Below are 13,477 nucleotides of genomic sequence, written 5' to 3' on the forward strand. Positions count from 1 at the left end.
TTAGGTTCTACAGAACCAGATATGCGAAAACAAATCAATAGTACAAGGACAATTTGCACAACCTTCAAGTACAAATGGACTCCAGATTTCTGACAATAATCCACTAGTACCACAATAGCCCACAGAAGGTCCAACAGTACCTAGTTGCCCACAGTCCATTTTTATGTGCTGGCTTAACAATAGGCAATTACATGCTCCAATTTCAGAAAGAACATTGCTCTTCAAAGCAGAAAATAAAGTTAGTGTAAGAAAAAGGAAAAAAAGAAGGAAGGCTCTGGAAGATAAACCTAGACAGATTGGCAGCAGCTGGGAAAGGGGAAGTAAAGGTGATCTCTTAATTACTTTGTAATCAACCCCCTACTTATATATTCACAGATTAATTAGGTCTCATACAGAATTGAGTTTTCAAAAGAACAATGTAATGCAGGTATTTTTATTTTGACTAGTGTCATTATAGATTTTTCCCAACTTGCAGAACATTTCGTCTTTTCCCCTACATGCCCTTAAATAGGGAAAGAGGGCGATTTAAAACCATAAACTGGTGTAGCAAAACAGAGACTAACAAGCCAGCAAATGCCAGGACTGAGGTTACACCATGCAGACTGATTCCTTTTGGTAACGTGCAGTTCTTGTACAGGAATCAAGATACTATGCTGGGACCTCAGTCTTAAGACTGGCTTCTTGATGCATGACAGTCCTCTGTGATTGGAACAACCACTTGAGGCTACATTTAAACAGGATCCAGTGGTATAAGGACATAATAAATTTTAAGCACTGTTCAAAAAGAACCCACAATTTTAAGTTAAATGCTTATGCTCCGGTTACAATATATGGACACAAAAAGGCAAACATGAATGGAATGACAAGTCCATATGAAGAAGAAAAAAGAAGATTAAGCTAAGCTTCAGCCACCTCTCAGACCTATAAGCAATTTTGAGCAATTTTGTTAAAAATGGGGTGAGTTTATTCCTATTAGCAGTGGCTAAAAGAGAAGTAAAGCAGCAGCACCCAGCCACAGTCCCATGTGTTCTATTTGGTACAGGTTCAAACAACTGGTGAGGGGGGCACCCTAGTTTCTTCCTCCTCCATCCTACAAGCACAACCAGGGGGACAAAAAAAAAAAAAAATACACAGCTATCCCTAGAATGGAAATAAAAGATTCCACGCTTCTATAGAGAAGTACCCTAATCAGTTCAGAATGTCTTTGACCAAATAAATTTTTTTTTTTTTTTTGAAGAGGAAGAGTTTGTAATGTTATTAAAATACTTTCAGTGATACAAAAATAGAGTACATAATAAAAAGATTTAATTACAAAATGCAATTTACAGGCCTCATATGTCACTTTACTACTCTAAAATTAAGTACGAACATGCACAATACTTTCAATGCTACTGCATTATTTACAGTGTTTGATTTTTATAGGAAAAAAACCCTGATAGCACGACTGGAAGGAACTGAAAAGGTAAGCTGAATTTAGAAAACAACTTACCGTTTCTGGCTATCACAGGTGAAAGGCCAATATCTCAGTAAACAAAGTGTGATCCCTACAGGACTGTTGGGCAGCAACACTAACATTCAGTGCTCTGGCTAATTAAAGCTTTTTTTAAAAAAAGCTTAGTGTTTTTACACTTATAGTTACATGGTAATATGCAAAAGTGAACAAGACACTCTCTGACTACAGAAATGTAAAAGTTTTGTAAGAAAATAGACATCCTCCGTTCTACTGGCTAATAACTGCTTTTGTCTTACCCCATGCTGTTTCCAGCGTTTTGTTCACGTCAAACCACCATTTTTGAAAGACACATAGAACTGGCTTCCTTCAGTGTTTGAGCTTTGAGGGAGACCTCACTGGTTTGCAGAGCTTGCTGGATTCCAAGAATCCTTAACAAAAAATTAGATGCTACCAGCAAGACCATTTTATCCTGCTTCTTACTGGGTCCTTACTCTTGATTCTTGCATGAAAACAGAACTGGAAACTAGAAATATGATGACACTGACTTCAAAAGGTTTTCCTGTATTTCAGCTGTTTTATTTTTCTAAATATATACATCTATCCATCTAAACAAACAACATCAACACCGCTGTCCTCCATCTCTCTCCTGTGTTTTAAGCAAGTGGACCAGACATGTCTATCAAAGACAGCCAGTAGGTTACACTACTTCTCCTTTTGCATTGTTTGCACTGACTTTTGATACAATTGCAAGATATCAGAGCCTTTAGCCAATTCACCTGCTTTACTGTAAAACCAAGGCTTTCAAACAAAAAAAAAGCCAAGACTTTTTTTTCTCCCTGGAGGACTTTTTCCCTTTCCTATTTATCAGACCTTTTATTTTTCTGTTGAAATTAACATTTTTAAAGTAGTTACAGGATTTTTCTCTTACAACATGTTTTTGCACATCAGAACAAAACCCTTCTATTCTAAGTGGTTATAATCCCACAAAAAATGGGGACAGATTAATAAATGTCTACATAATAAACAAACAACAACTGATAGTTAAAATTCAGAGGACATTTCCTAAGAGACTGTGCACAGTCTGAATAAATAATTTGTGTGAGGCTAAGGAACAGGCATAGTAACATTTTCAAAATGGCATACTATCAAATCAAGAGACCTGCACTCCTGCTGCTAAAGGCAAGGAAAAAGGATATGCATTGTAAGCCCTACTGACTCTGCAAACATGGAGACCACAGACAAAGAAGAGTAGTATCTATACAGTGCCTTGTTTATTGTGATCTGTGATAAGGCCACTCTGGGAATTTCTGTCCTACAGAAAACCAGTGAAACTGCTTTTTGATTACACCATCCATCTGACCTATAGTAACAGCTGTGAAGTAGTACCTATTAACACCCACAGATCCTATCTTGGAGCAAGGGACCTTGAACAGTACTGGCCAGGGACAGAAGCAGTGGCAGGTGTCACTGCTACTAAAAGCTTCAGATTTTGCAATGTTACATTTTAATCATTCTGAGACCATTCTGAAAAGCCCCAGCTCCCTACTGCAGTTCTAAGAAACCAGAACAGTAATTTCCAAGATACATTACTCATATTGCTGTGCAGTTAGAGCTCTCTGTTACCTCCTGAGAGTCTGAACTGACAGTCTTCAGTTTGCCTTTGCACATATACCAACAACTGCAAAAATTAAAGAAGTCACAACCCAGAAGCTCTGAGGAAAAAATGTCTAGAAGGCAGCATGGGACACCCACTGAAGAAAAAGTTACAAACAAAAGGATGCATCCTATGACATACTATTAGCTTGGTGCACAACAGGAAAAGTCACTCATCTTCCGTTTCAAAAAGGAACTAACACCTACAAGGGATTAGTTCATCAAATTGATTTTAATTAATACTCAGATCTTCGGATTGAAAATACAGCAAATTGCTACAGTTTTCTTGTAGTGCTAGAACAAATATCCTAGAGTGATGAGACCCACACATTCTACAATGAAATACATAATAATGGAAATTATATTCCACTTATACTGGTTATATGTTTCCTGTAACATCTAATTAATAAAGCCTATTAAAATAATTATATTGAAAAAATGCATTCTGTATCTTTATGTAAACACTTGCACACAGTAATGTCTAAAAGATCCCTTGAAGACATTCCGTAAATTGTGGTACATTTTTCCTTTTTTCTTATGGAAATAAGGCTACTACATTAGTCTGTCTGCACATCTCTGACCCAACAGCACAGTGAACTTGCAGACAAATATGGCTAACAGGCTGAAAATGCAATAGGTAAAAGACAAGTTTTACAAAGTCTTGTAAAAAACAAGCAATCAGGTTTTGGACAGTCCTAACAACAGACACTCATGGACCCTACGGATCCCAGAAAAGCAAAGGCTTAATCTGGTATTTGCAGGTCCAAAGTCAAATTGGAAATATGGAAGAAAATAGACTGTCGTCTTCCCACAGTGACACTGAATGGTCAGGAAGGCAAACCGGAACATGGGATGGGAAAAAAAAAATGAGCCAAAGTTTTGTTGAATCATCTGTGTACACAGACATTGCACTGCCTAGATGACAACACCATCAGCCTGTGCTCCAACAGTACGTAACCTGTGTTAGAAAACATGCCCGGATATTTCAAGGTGAAAGCATTTCCCTTTTAGAAACCCAGCAGTCCTGTACAACCCACAACACAGACAAAGTCTCTTTCCAGAACCACAGAATGGTTTGGGTTGGAAAGGACCTTGAAGATCATCCAGTTCCAACCCCCCTGCCATGGGCAGGGAGATCTTCCACTAGACCAGGTTGCTCAAAGCCCCACCCAGCCTGGCCTTGAACACTGCCAGGGAGGGGGCAGCCACAGCTCCTCTGGGCAACCTGTGCCAGTGTCTCATCATTCACACAGGAAAGAATTTCTTCCTAATATCTAATCTAAATCTCCCCTCTTTCAGTTTGAAACCATTATCCCTCATCCTGTCACAGCATGCTCTTGTAAAAATGACCTCTCCAGCTTTCATCTAGGCCCCCTTTAAGTCCTGGAAGGCCTCTGGAAGGTGTCCCTGGAGACTTTTCTTCTCCTGGCTGAACAACCCCAACTCTCTCAGCCTGTCCTCACAGGGGAGGTGCTCCAGACCCCTAATTATATTCGTGGCCCTGCTCTGGAACCCACTCAAGCATGTCCATGTCTTTCTCGTGCTGGGGGCCCCAGAGCTGAACACAGCACTGCAGGCGGGCTCTCACCAGAGCAGAGTAGAGGGGGAGAATCACCTCCCTTGAAATGCCTAATGCATGCTCTACAAAAGAGAGCCCTGTTTTCAGTACATGCTCTGCTTGCTGTCTACACAACTCAGCTGAAAAGACTGGTAGGTTCAGCACCATCCTAAAGAACGACAGTGCACCACTTCTCCACAACACACTACATTCCTGAAAGAGATGACTCAGACTTTTCTTTTGTGCAGCATCACTAGGAGGTAGGAATCTAAACTGTAACTCCACTTTTTCTTTAGGAAGGAAAAGTAATTTTTAAAACTAAAATTAAGCTTCCTTATTTCATCATTCTTTTTGTTGGCAATGATTTCATAATATTAAATTACAGGATGTTGGAGGAACTTAATATAAGTCTGGATGCCACTCATAGGGATGTTTTTAGTATTGCCAATATCCAATGTAAAATGTAAATATCAAGCAAAAAAATATGTACAAGATTTTAACTCGTGCCCAAGAAATTAACATAAATTGCTCTGTCTAAAGAATACTTCATAAATATATTTTTCAAAGTGCAAAGACTTTCAAGCTCAAAATCTGAGTCAAATACAGTAAAATTCTTCTGGTGAAGTAAGTATCAAATGGCAGTCAGAAATAAAGCATATATTATCTCCTCTATTTCACAACACTTAACTGAAACACATGTAAAGGAATGTGACTGTAAAGACAGTGAATTGTTGTAGAATAACAGTGAAAATTTTAGATTGCAAATAACTTCTAACAATCAGTGACGACAGTTTTACACTTTTGAATCATGGCCCACTGTAGTATCTGCATAACAAAGTCCCTGAATACTGCTGAAATCTACCACTGTAACTGCTAATTGTTTCTTTGGGTCAGAATGTATATACCTAAATTTATCCCCAGATGACACCACATTACTGTTACTCCACAGAGTCTTTGCAAGCCTGACACTGAAAAACTGCTGCCCTATATAATTCTTAGAATGAGCAATTTCAATCTTACAGCTTTAACATTCTCAAAATAAAAAAAACCACTAGCAACTGCTAGACCAAATTAAGCAATTCATTTCTAGAATCTTTTAATAAAGTAATCTATTTCTTATTATAAGTAAGTTAATACCAGAATAGTGTTGGGTTTATTTTAAAGATATACTAAAATTCCCAAACAATCTTAAATTGGTTAGGAGTTTAAACTACTGAAAAAAGCTATTAAACATTTACAAGAAGAAAAAAAAAAAATCAGGAGTTCACAGCACCATACCTGTGCCCTTGCATGAACTTCCCCAAGGAGACCTGAGTACTGCTGTTCCAGATACTTTTTTTGTTTCTGCCAACAGCTTTCCCGTGCTTTCATCTGTTCAGCCATTTTGCTAAAAGCATCTTCCTGGCTCTGCTGAAGCTCCTTCATAGTATTGGACTTGTTCTTACAAAGATATTCTAGGTGAGATATCTGTGCGATAAGCATTTAAAAAGAAAATCTTTTACCTCTCAAAACATCTTTTTACTTTAATTGTACACATTAATTTAAGCACAGGCTATTCCAGCATAAAATCTAAATTGTAATTTCTTCTATTCATTAAAACTAAGTAAAAGCCTTTCACGACATATCACTTGCACCAAAACTGAGACGTATTTCAGAATAATGAATTTTCCTTGGTTTCAGTTTTGCCATCCTTATACCACCTTGCAGGTATCTGTTGCCTTCTTTGTTGGAAACCTGAACTGGACACTTCCCGTATTTTTTGGAAACAAGTGCAGTAAACCCTGTGCTGCTAAATTAGTAATCTGAGTACATCACTTCTTTAGCAGTTTGCAAGGACTGAAACTAATAACAAAAAAGCAGCCCTTAATTTTATTTTTTGTTTTATTGGAAAGCCAAAGACATTCCATATATTACTAATATTAAAATAATTTCAGGAAATTTTAGCATACAGAATGTTTTCCTCATAAGTAACTCATTAGTTTATGATGTCTTTTCAACAAGCATGAAGGGCTGCGCTCTGTGGTTTAACTTTGCAGCTCCATGTAAACTACATGGAGGAAAGAATCAAGCCAACCATGACTTCTAAATACACATGCCTACACTTTGAACTAGCGAATATCAGCAAGTTACCTTCCAAACAGATCACACAAAACTGCAGGAGAAAAGTTTTGTTCTCAGAAAGCAGGTACAACACAGGTAACAACACTGCCCCAAAGCCCTGAAAAGCCCTAGAGACCTCACAACAAATCTCAGTAACAATACTAAATTAAAAAGTAAGAAAACCTAAGACACAAGCCATCCCAAACACTGCCAGTGTTCGCTCCCTTCCATTCCTTTCCCTCCTCTACTGCAAAAGCAAAATAGACATGTACATCTAATCTGCGTAATCCAGATTTTGTACTATCCCTCTTTAGTAATTCCCACTGACTGTGGGGTATTTACTAAATGATCGGCAGTCAAAATGGTTCACTGTAACCAGCCCTGTCCCTCACTCGGGCCAGAAGAGTGGTCACAATTCCAGCAGATGAGAAACATCCAGAAGTGCTTTTCTGTTCTTATGCCTCAAGAACAAAATGTCTGGGCAGCCAAGATCTGGAGTCGCTCTGTTAGAATGTAGGACTGGCCTGATCAATGGAGCCAGAACACGACCTGAAATCCTAGAGAGTGTCACATGTTAGTCTGTGGAGCCAGTTTGTGTTTGTAAAAAGAGGCCGCCTCTTTCCTAAAAACTCAAGGATTTCTGGAGAAAGGCCACAAACTCATTCACATTAATATAATTCAAAGAAGTACAGCTTCTCCCTTAAACAAATATTGACATGTTTTATAAAAGTGAGCATTTTCTATTGTATTTCAGAACACAACTCTCATAATCCAAAAGTTAGAGTTAAGCCAAAAAACCACATTGGCATTATTTTCAGATAGTACCTCTGAATCATAAACATATAATTTAAAGAGTATGTTCCTGGAGTAAGCGCATTTTGTTTCTCTTTTATGCTAAAATAAAGACTCACTTTATTAGTGTAAATGACTAAGTTCTTTGAATTGCTTCATCAGTAAGATTAATTTATTTTCTTTTAATTAGGTCCCTGTGGCTAATATTGGCTAGTACTATTAGCATGTCCTGCACAGAAAGTGGAGCTTAGAGACTTCATGCAGACTTCAGTCACATTTACATGCCCACAGCAATGGCATCAAACTGAGTTGTAGACAAGACATAATTAATGGTATTGAATTATTAACGTCCAAATTCTTTTTGAAATAAGATGAATGTCAGTCCTTTTTAATGATACTGTGATGTGGACAAATGTCACTGAATTTAATAGAGGTAGCTGGTGCCTAAGGACACTTACCTTCTCATTAGCCCTGTTGAGGTCTAAGATCAGGGCATCAACATTCTCCTGCAAGACTGCACAAAGCTCAGACCAAGAGAATCTATCTAGGATGCCTTCTGGTTGTTTTATAAGCACACAGCCTGCTACCAAACGCTGGTATAAGCTATGGAGGAAGGTTAGCTTCTCCTGAGAAAAAAAAGAAACATTAACTGTTGTATCTGAACAGTGTTAGAATCCAAACAGATGCATCAGATGTAACATGAGCTGCACACAGCTGAAAAAAAACCCCCACAAAGCTCCTTCTCAAACCTTTTGAAAATTCCTTGATTAGTCTTAATATTTGCAGTCATACATATTAAAGCCAGAGTAAGAAAACAGTTTTTATAAAAGTTGTCTAATTAGACATAGTATACAAATAAAGCAAACACAAATCCTGCAGTGGGCACAACTATGACCTGACACAGACAAAAATTTCCATGCTATCAGTAGATGCAATTTAATCATTCATGTTAACACTTTCAGGTATATTCAAACTGTACCCTCTTCCAATAGCTCCACAGCATGCAGAAAATTGTCCAATTGGCTTGGCAGCACAACACACTGTTTATACAACTATCATTCTAAAGTCTTTTAAATATTGGTTTCTTACAGATTATGTATGCCTAAATAGCTAGACAAAACAGGCATATAGGTTCATCAGTTAAATTCCACAAGCCATGGCTCATTCATTTACACCGATTTTAGTCAGTAGTATAATAAATTGATGCAAGTTATAAACTTCAGCAACAAATTGCACGCAACAGAAACCCCAGCCTTCACTCTTGTAGTACACACATGCAACTTTGCAACTTATGATTAAGATGAGAGAAAGCTGTACCTCGAAAGCCACAAGCTTCAAAAACAGAGTCTTTGTTCAAACTAGTAAACCATTGTAAGGGTTCCCATTGTTTTCCAGGGGCCTTGGATGAGGTTTTACATTAAGAAATTGTGGATGACCAAGATGGGGAACTATGGTTTTTCTAAGCCCTTTCCATTATACTTAGGTGCATTCTCTCACAATTACTTAATGGTATTTTAGGTAATTAAAAAACCTTGTACTTTAGTTCAACTTTGTTTCTAGCAGATCTCTTAATTCCCCAAGGAAACTCCAGTGTGCCATCATCACTACGTATTTGCTTGAGCTATGATAAACCAAGGATGATAATTATCCATTTGGTGTGAAAAAAGAAATCCCAAGACCCAAAATCAATTCACATGTGTTGAATGCAACTACAGTGTTGTAGACACGCTGATTTTACAATATAGCCAGGCTTCTAGTTTCCTTCACTTTAATCATCATCTGACATGTATAACAATTCCAGCTGCTTCATGTGGACACTATTTAAATACCAGATTGCAAAAGAGGTGGAAAGAATGTTTCCTTTTTACTCAGTTTGTACCCAAGTCCAAATTTGTGAAGTAATGAACTCAATATGCACAATAATTATGATAAAGAATACCATTGCTATTGCTAATAAAGAATTGCTTGGGGGGGGGGGGGCAACAAAATTAACATCTGTAAACAAATGTAAGTAAAGAGATAATAGTTCTGAAATAAGACTTTGTGAAGCAATTCCCACATACAGCACACTACAATGAGCTAACAGGTCACAAATAAGAATTTCTACGTTTTGTGGCACACAAGAATTCCACATTTGTTATCTATCAATTACCATATGAATCAGTAACTAACAACACATGATGATACTACTCTTTGTTTCAACTGTAAAACATTTTTGTTAACTTTCAATTTGAAAGAAAGAAATAATTGTTCATCAGGCATAGCTCTTTAATTAAACTCAGTTGTTGAAACATTCAAAACACTGGAAGGGTTAATCTATCAATTCTGATATAGAAGAAAGGAGAACTAATATGTCCTGAAATCCTGCAGATATTAAATATATATTTCAAAATACGTATCTTAAAATTGTATTTTGGGATAAATCTGATAAGACTAAGAGTAACCACCTGATGTATGTAAATGTATGAAGTTGAGATTAAATAAAGACTCTTTTTGACAGTCATCTTGTCTCTGGTAATACCTCCATATCCTTCTGGTAAGCCCTGGTAAGCTGCTGGATTTCATTTTCAGATTCTGTGGCACGTACTTTCTCCTTCTCCCAGCATTGCTGTACACTCTGTAGTTCCATTTCTAAAGTTCCTATTAAAGTCTCTCTGTCTGCACACTTAGTGTGCAGATGATTTAACTCTTTATTGACATCAGCTAGGTTATCCTGAGCTTCCTGTAGAACAACAGAAAGGCTAGTAAGAAATTTACTCTACAAAACATTACCTTAGTCCAGTGCTCAACATTTGAGGAAGTAAACAGTCATATAACAACATGTGTTCATAAGATTTCAGGCTAAGCTGACTATATCTTGTCAATAACAGAATTTCAAAACTGACAATAGTTGCTTCTCCACAGCTTGTAACTAGACAGCATCAGAAATCCAACTCGGAGTCAAAAGCTCCATGATGCAGCGACCTTTGGAATCCCCTCTACCCCAACACCAGAGATGCAGAATGCATGGACACAAGTTACCCTCTGCAGAGTGGAGAGCTCTCAGAGCTAGTGAAGAAATACATTATTTTCATACGTAAATCCCTGATCCATTACAGCTGAGTCAGTTAGGCAACACAGACAGCTGTTGTTACCCACTGCATTCTTTATCTGCCTGATAAAAAAAAAAAAGTAGAGGACTCTTTTTGGAGATTTGACCATGGGAAGAAACTAATAATCAGGCACCATCATAAATACAATCATTATGTTACCAGTACCAAATCTCACACAGTAGACAAAGAACTTAACACACTACCGCATTTCAGCCAAAAGATATGAGATGGAGTGGACAGATACATATGCTTTCCTCTCCTACAAGCAATGGACTTCCAGCACTACTAAAGTTTGCTAAAGGTCAATCTGAAATCATTGGGTTTTCTTTCATAAAATCATAGCTGCTTATATAGGAAATATAGTAGGAAAGATACTCCCAAATTCATCAGGCAGTGACTTTTATTCTTCTTAATGAAAATATTAAAAGATTAAAGCAATGTTAAATTTCTAACACATGTTTTCAGACTGAATCTAGTTTTCACTCCTATATACAATTTCATTATCAAAAATTTAAAGAGATTAGAAACTGGTGTACTGCATAAAAACCAGCACTGTCTGTGCGTAGCAAACTCAGTTTTTGCATGAAGAATACAAGTATCTATTGTAAAGGGTTCTGTTCTGCAACAGAAATAGAGGTCTTCTGAACATAAATTAGCAAATAAAGTTTAGATCAGACGACAGGAGATCACACGCAATTATCAACTAATATGAAGATTCAAGGAGTGTTGCACAAGTATTTGTGACTAAACTGAAGTGATAAAGCAGCATATCCCCAGCAAAGAATCTGAGAAACATTGGGAGAAGAGACATTCTATTTTGGCAGTAATATAATACACTGCCAGTTGGGAGATTAAGTTTAACCATGACCTCAAGGCTTCTTCACTCCCTTGGCCATTGATGTAACCAGACAGGACACTACAAGAGTGGTGTGTCAGCCAAAAGAGAGACAAAAAAAATTTTTTTGTTCAGAAACTAAAGAAAAGAGTTCTCAAGCCCTTTTATCAGTTCCCGGGTAGATTCTACTCTAAGAAATTTTGGGCTGCACATTGTACAACTGTTAAGGATGACCTAACGCTTCATACATGCATTAACTTGTCTGATGAAAACAAACAAAAAAATTAACACAGGAAATCTTTAATAAAATAAGCCTTCATATGAACAGAGGCAATTGCATTCTTTTCTCCTTTTCTTGAGAAAAACAGTTAAGAGAAAAAAAAGTTACTGATGCTGATTTTAATATAAAACAATACTTTGCAAATTGCTAAATCTATTTCAAACTATTTCAGAAGTGTAATCATTGAAATGATTAGTTACATAGTCTAAGGTGGCAACCAGAATAAAGCAGCACGGCTTCACACAAGCTTGCAAGGTAAACTAGTCTGCTCATCAGAATACAATGATACAGAGACTTATTCTGGTTAAGAATCCAGAAAGATACTTTTTGCAAAACTTCCAAATTTTATGTTGAGTTCATGAAACCATACCTTAAGGTCTTGACTTAAAGCACACATTTTCTCTTTGGATATCTCCAATTCTTTTGTCATCTTTTCACAGAATGCTTTCATTTTCCCAAGCTGTGAAAAACACTGAGGTCAAACAGGCTTTTACAGAAAGGCTACGCAATCACTTCAACATAAATGAAGAATTTTGTATATAAATGTAAAAAAAATAAAAATAGTTTTCAATTCCTTTGACAGCATTTATACTCCATAAAATCTACACAATGTGCCATTACAAAAGCACTAAATAACTATTTTATAATGCTAAGACAAATAGCAGTAGCAGAAACCCAAACTGACTCCACTATTAACTTTCCCATTAACTTTCAAAATATCTGACAAAAACACAGACTTTGAAATGCATTTGAAAATGGAAAAAACTCTGATTATCTGGGGAGTGGTTTGTCAAAACAAGTTTTCAAAGTCAGTGGCCATAGCAGAAATTGTCCAGCTACGAGCACGGTTTCTACTTTTTACTGAGTGCTGGGCAGTACTCACCCACCCATAAAAAGCAGCAATGTTCCCCAGAGGCATGGTGACCACTGAATGGTTTGCGCTGTTACAAGCAACTATCTTAAAGGCAGCTCATGACCATAATATGTACTAGCTTCGCTTTCAAAAAAAGGTAACAATGCATCACTACAATCTGTATCTTTGGCTACCTGATGATTAAGTTAGCAACACAGATGTCTAAAAGCAAGCATCGAGTAGAAATGTATTATAGCACAGGTTACTGCCAGCACTTGAGCACTAAGGAGCAACTCAGAAGCAAAACATCTCATTTACAAAATTTACAAATAACTTCAGAAAATACATTTTTGTTTGATCTCAAATCAGGAGACCTGGCAGAAGCCTTTGAAATAATTACAGTAAATTACAGAATGCCACCAGAATATTTCCAGTGTTTTTGTTGGTTTACTATCCTTCTGTCTCTCTCCTCAAACATATTCTAGCCTCTGCACTATACAGAAAGTCAAAAGCTCATTACCTGTCAAACCCAAAACACTTATACACCCTTCAGTAACACAAATGAACTAGATAATTTAATTTAATGTTTAACACAGTAAGTTAAAGGTGACATATGACAGGTTTACCAGCATATTTCACATATACATACAGGTATACATGTATATTAACTCCCTCAATATGTGGGGTCTTGCTGAAAACCTCTGTATAAAAAGAACCACTACATAATTACTCAAAACTAAACCCTTACTGTTGTGTATTAAAACATCCTGGTTTTACTGCACAGTGCCCTTCATAATCCTTTTGTGCATTACTGTATTATTAAGAAGTTTTATTACTAAACATCTCTAATATTTAAAAAGC

The 13,477-nt window shown here is 36.9% G+C and overlaps 1 protein-coding gene across 1 annotated transcript in view; it reads right to left on the reverse strand.

The window, feature by feature from the left end:
• The window catches only part of CCDC171 (coiled-coil domain containing 171), a 147,906-nt gene that overhangs the window by 86,176 nt on the left and 48,253 nt on the right, over positions 1-13,477 (reverse strand). The window contains exons 11-14 of the mRNA XM_086480110.1: positions 12,134-12,223; positions 10,078-10,278; positions 8,015-8,182; positions 5,943-6,131 (exon numbers count right to left, since the gene is read on the reverse strand). Coding sequence (XP_086336236.1) covers positions 5,943-6,131; positions 8,015-8,182; positions 10,078-10,278; positions 12,134-12,223 — 648 coding nt within the window. The remainder of the gene's footprint in view (positions 1-5,942; positions 6,132-8,014; positions 8,183-10,077; positions 10,279-12,133; positions 12,224-13,477) is intronic.

This window comes from Leptosomus discolor, chromosome Z (genome assembly GCF_034619465.1).
Source record: "Leptosomus discolor isolate bLepDis1 chromosome Z, bLepDis1.hap2, whole genome shotgun sequence".
Taxonomy (NCBI): domain Eukaryota; kingdom Metazoa; phylum Chordata; class Aves; order Leptosomiformes; family Leptosomidae; genus Leptosomus; species Leptosomus discolor.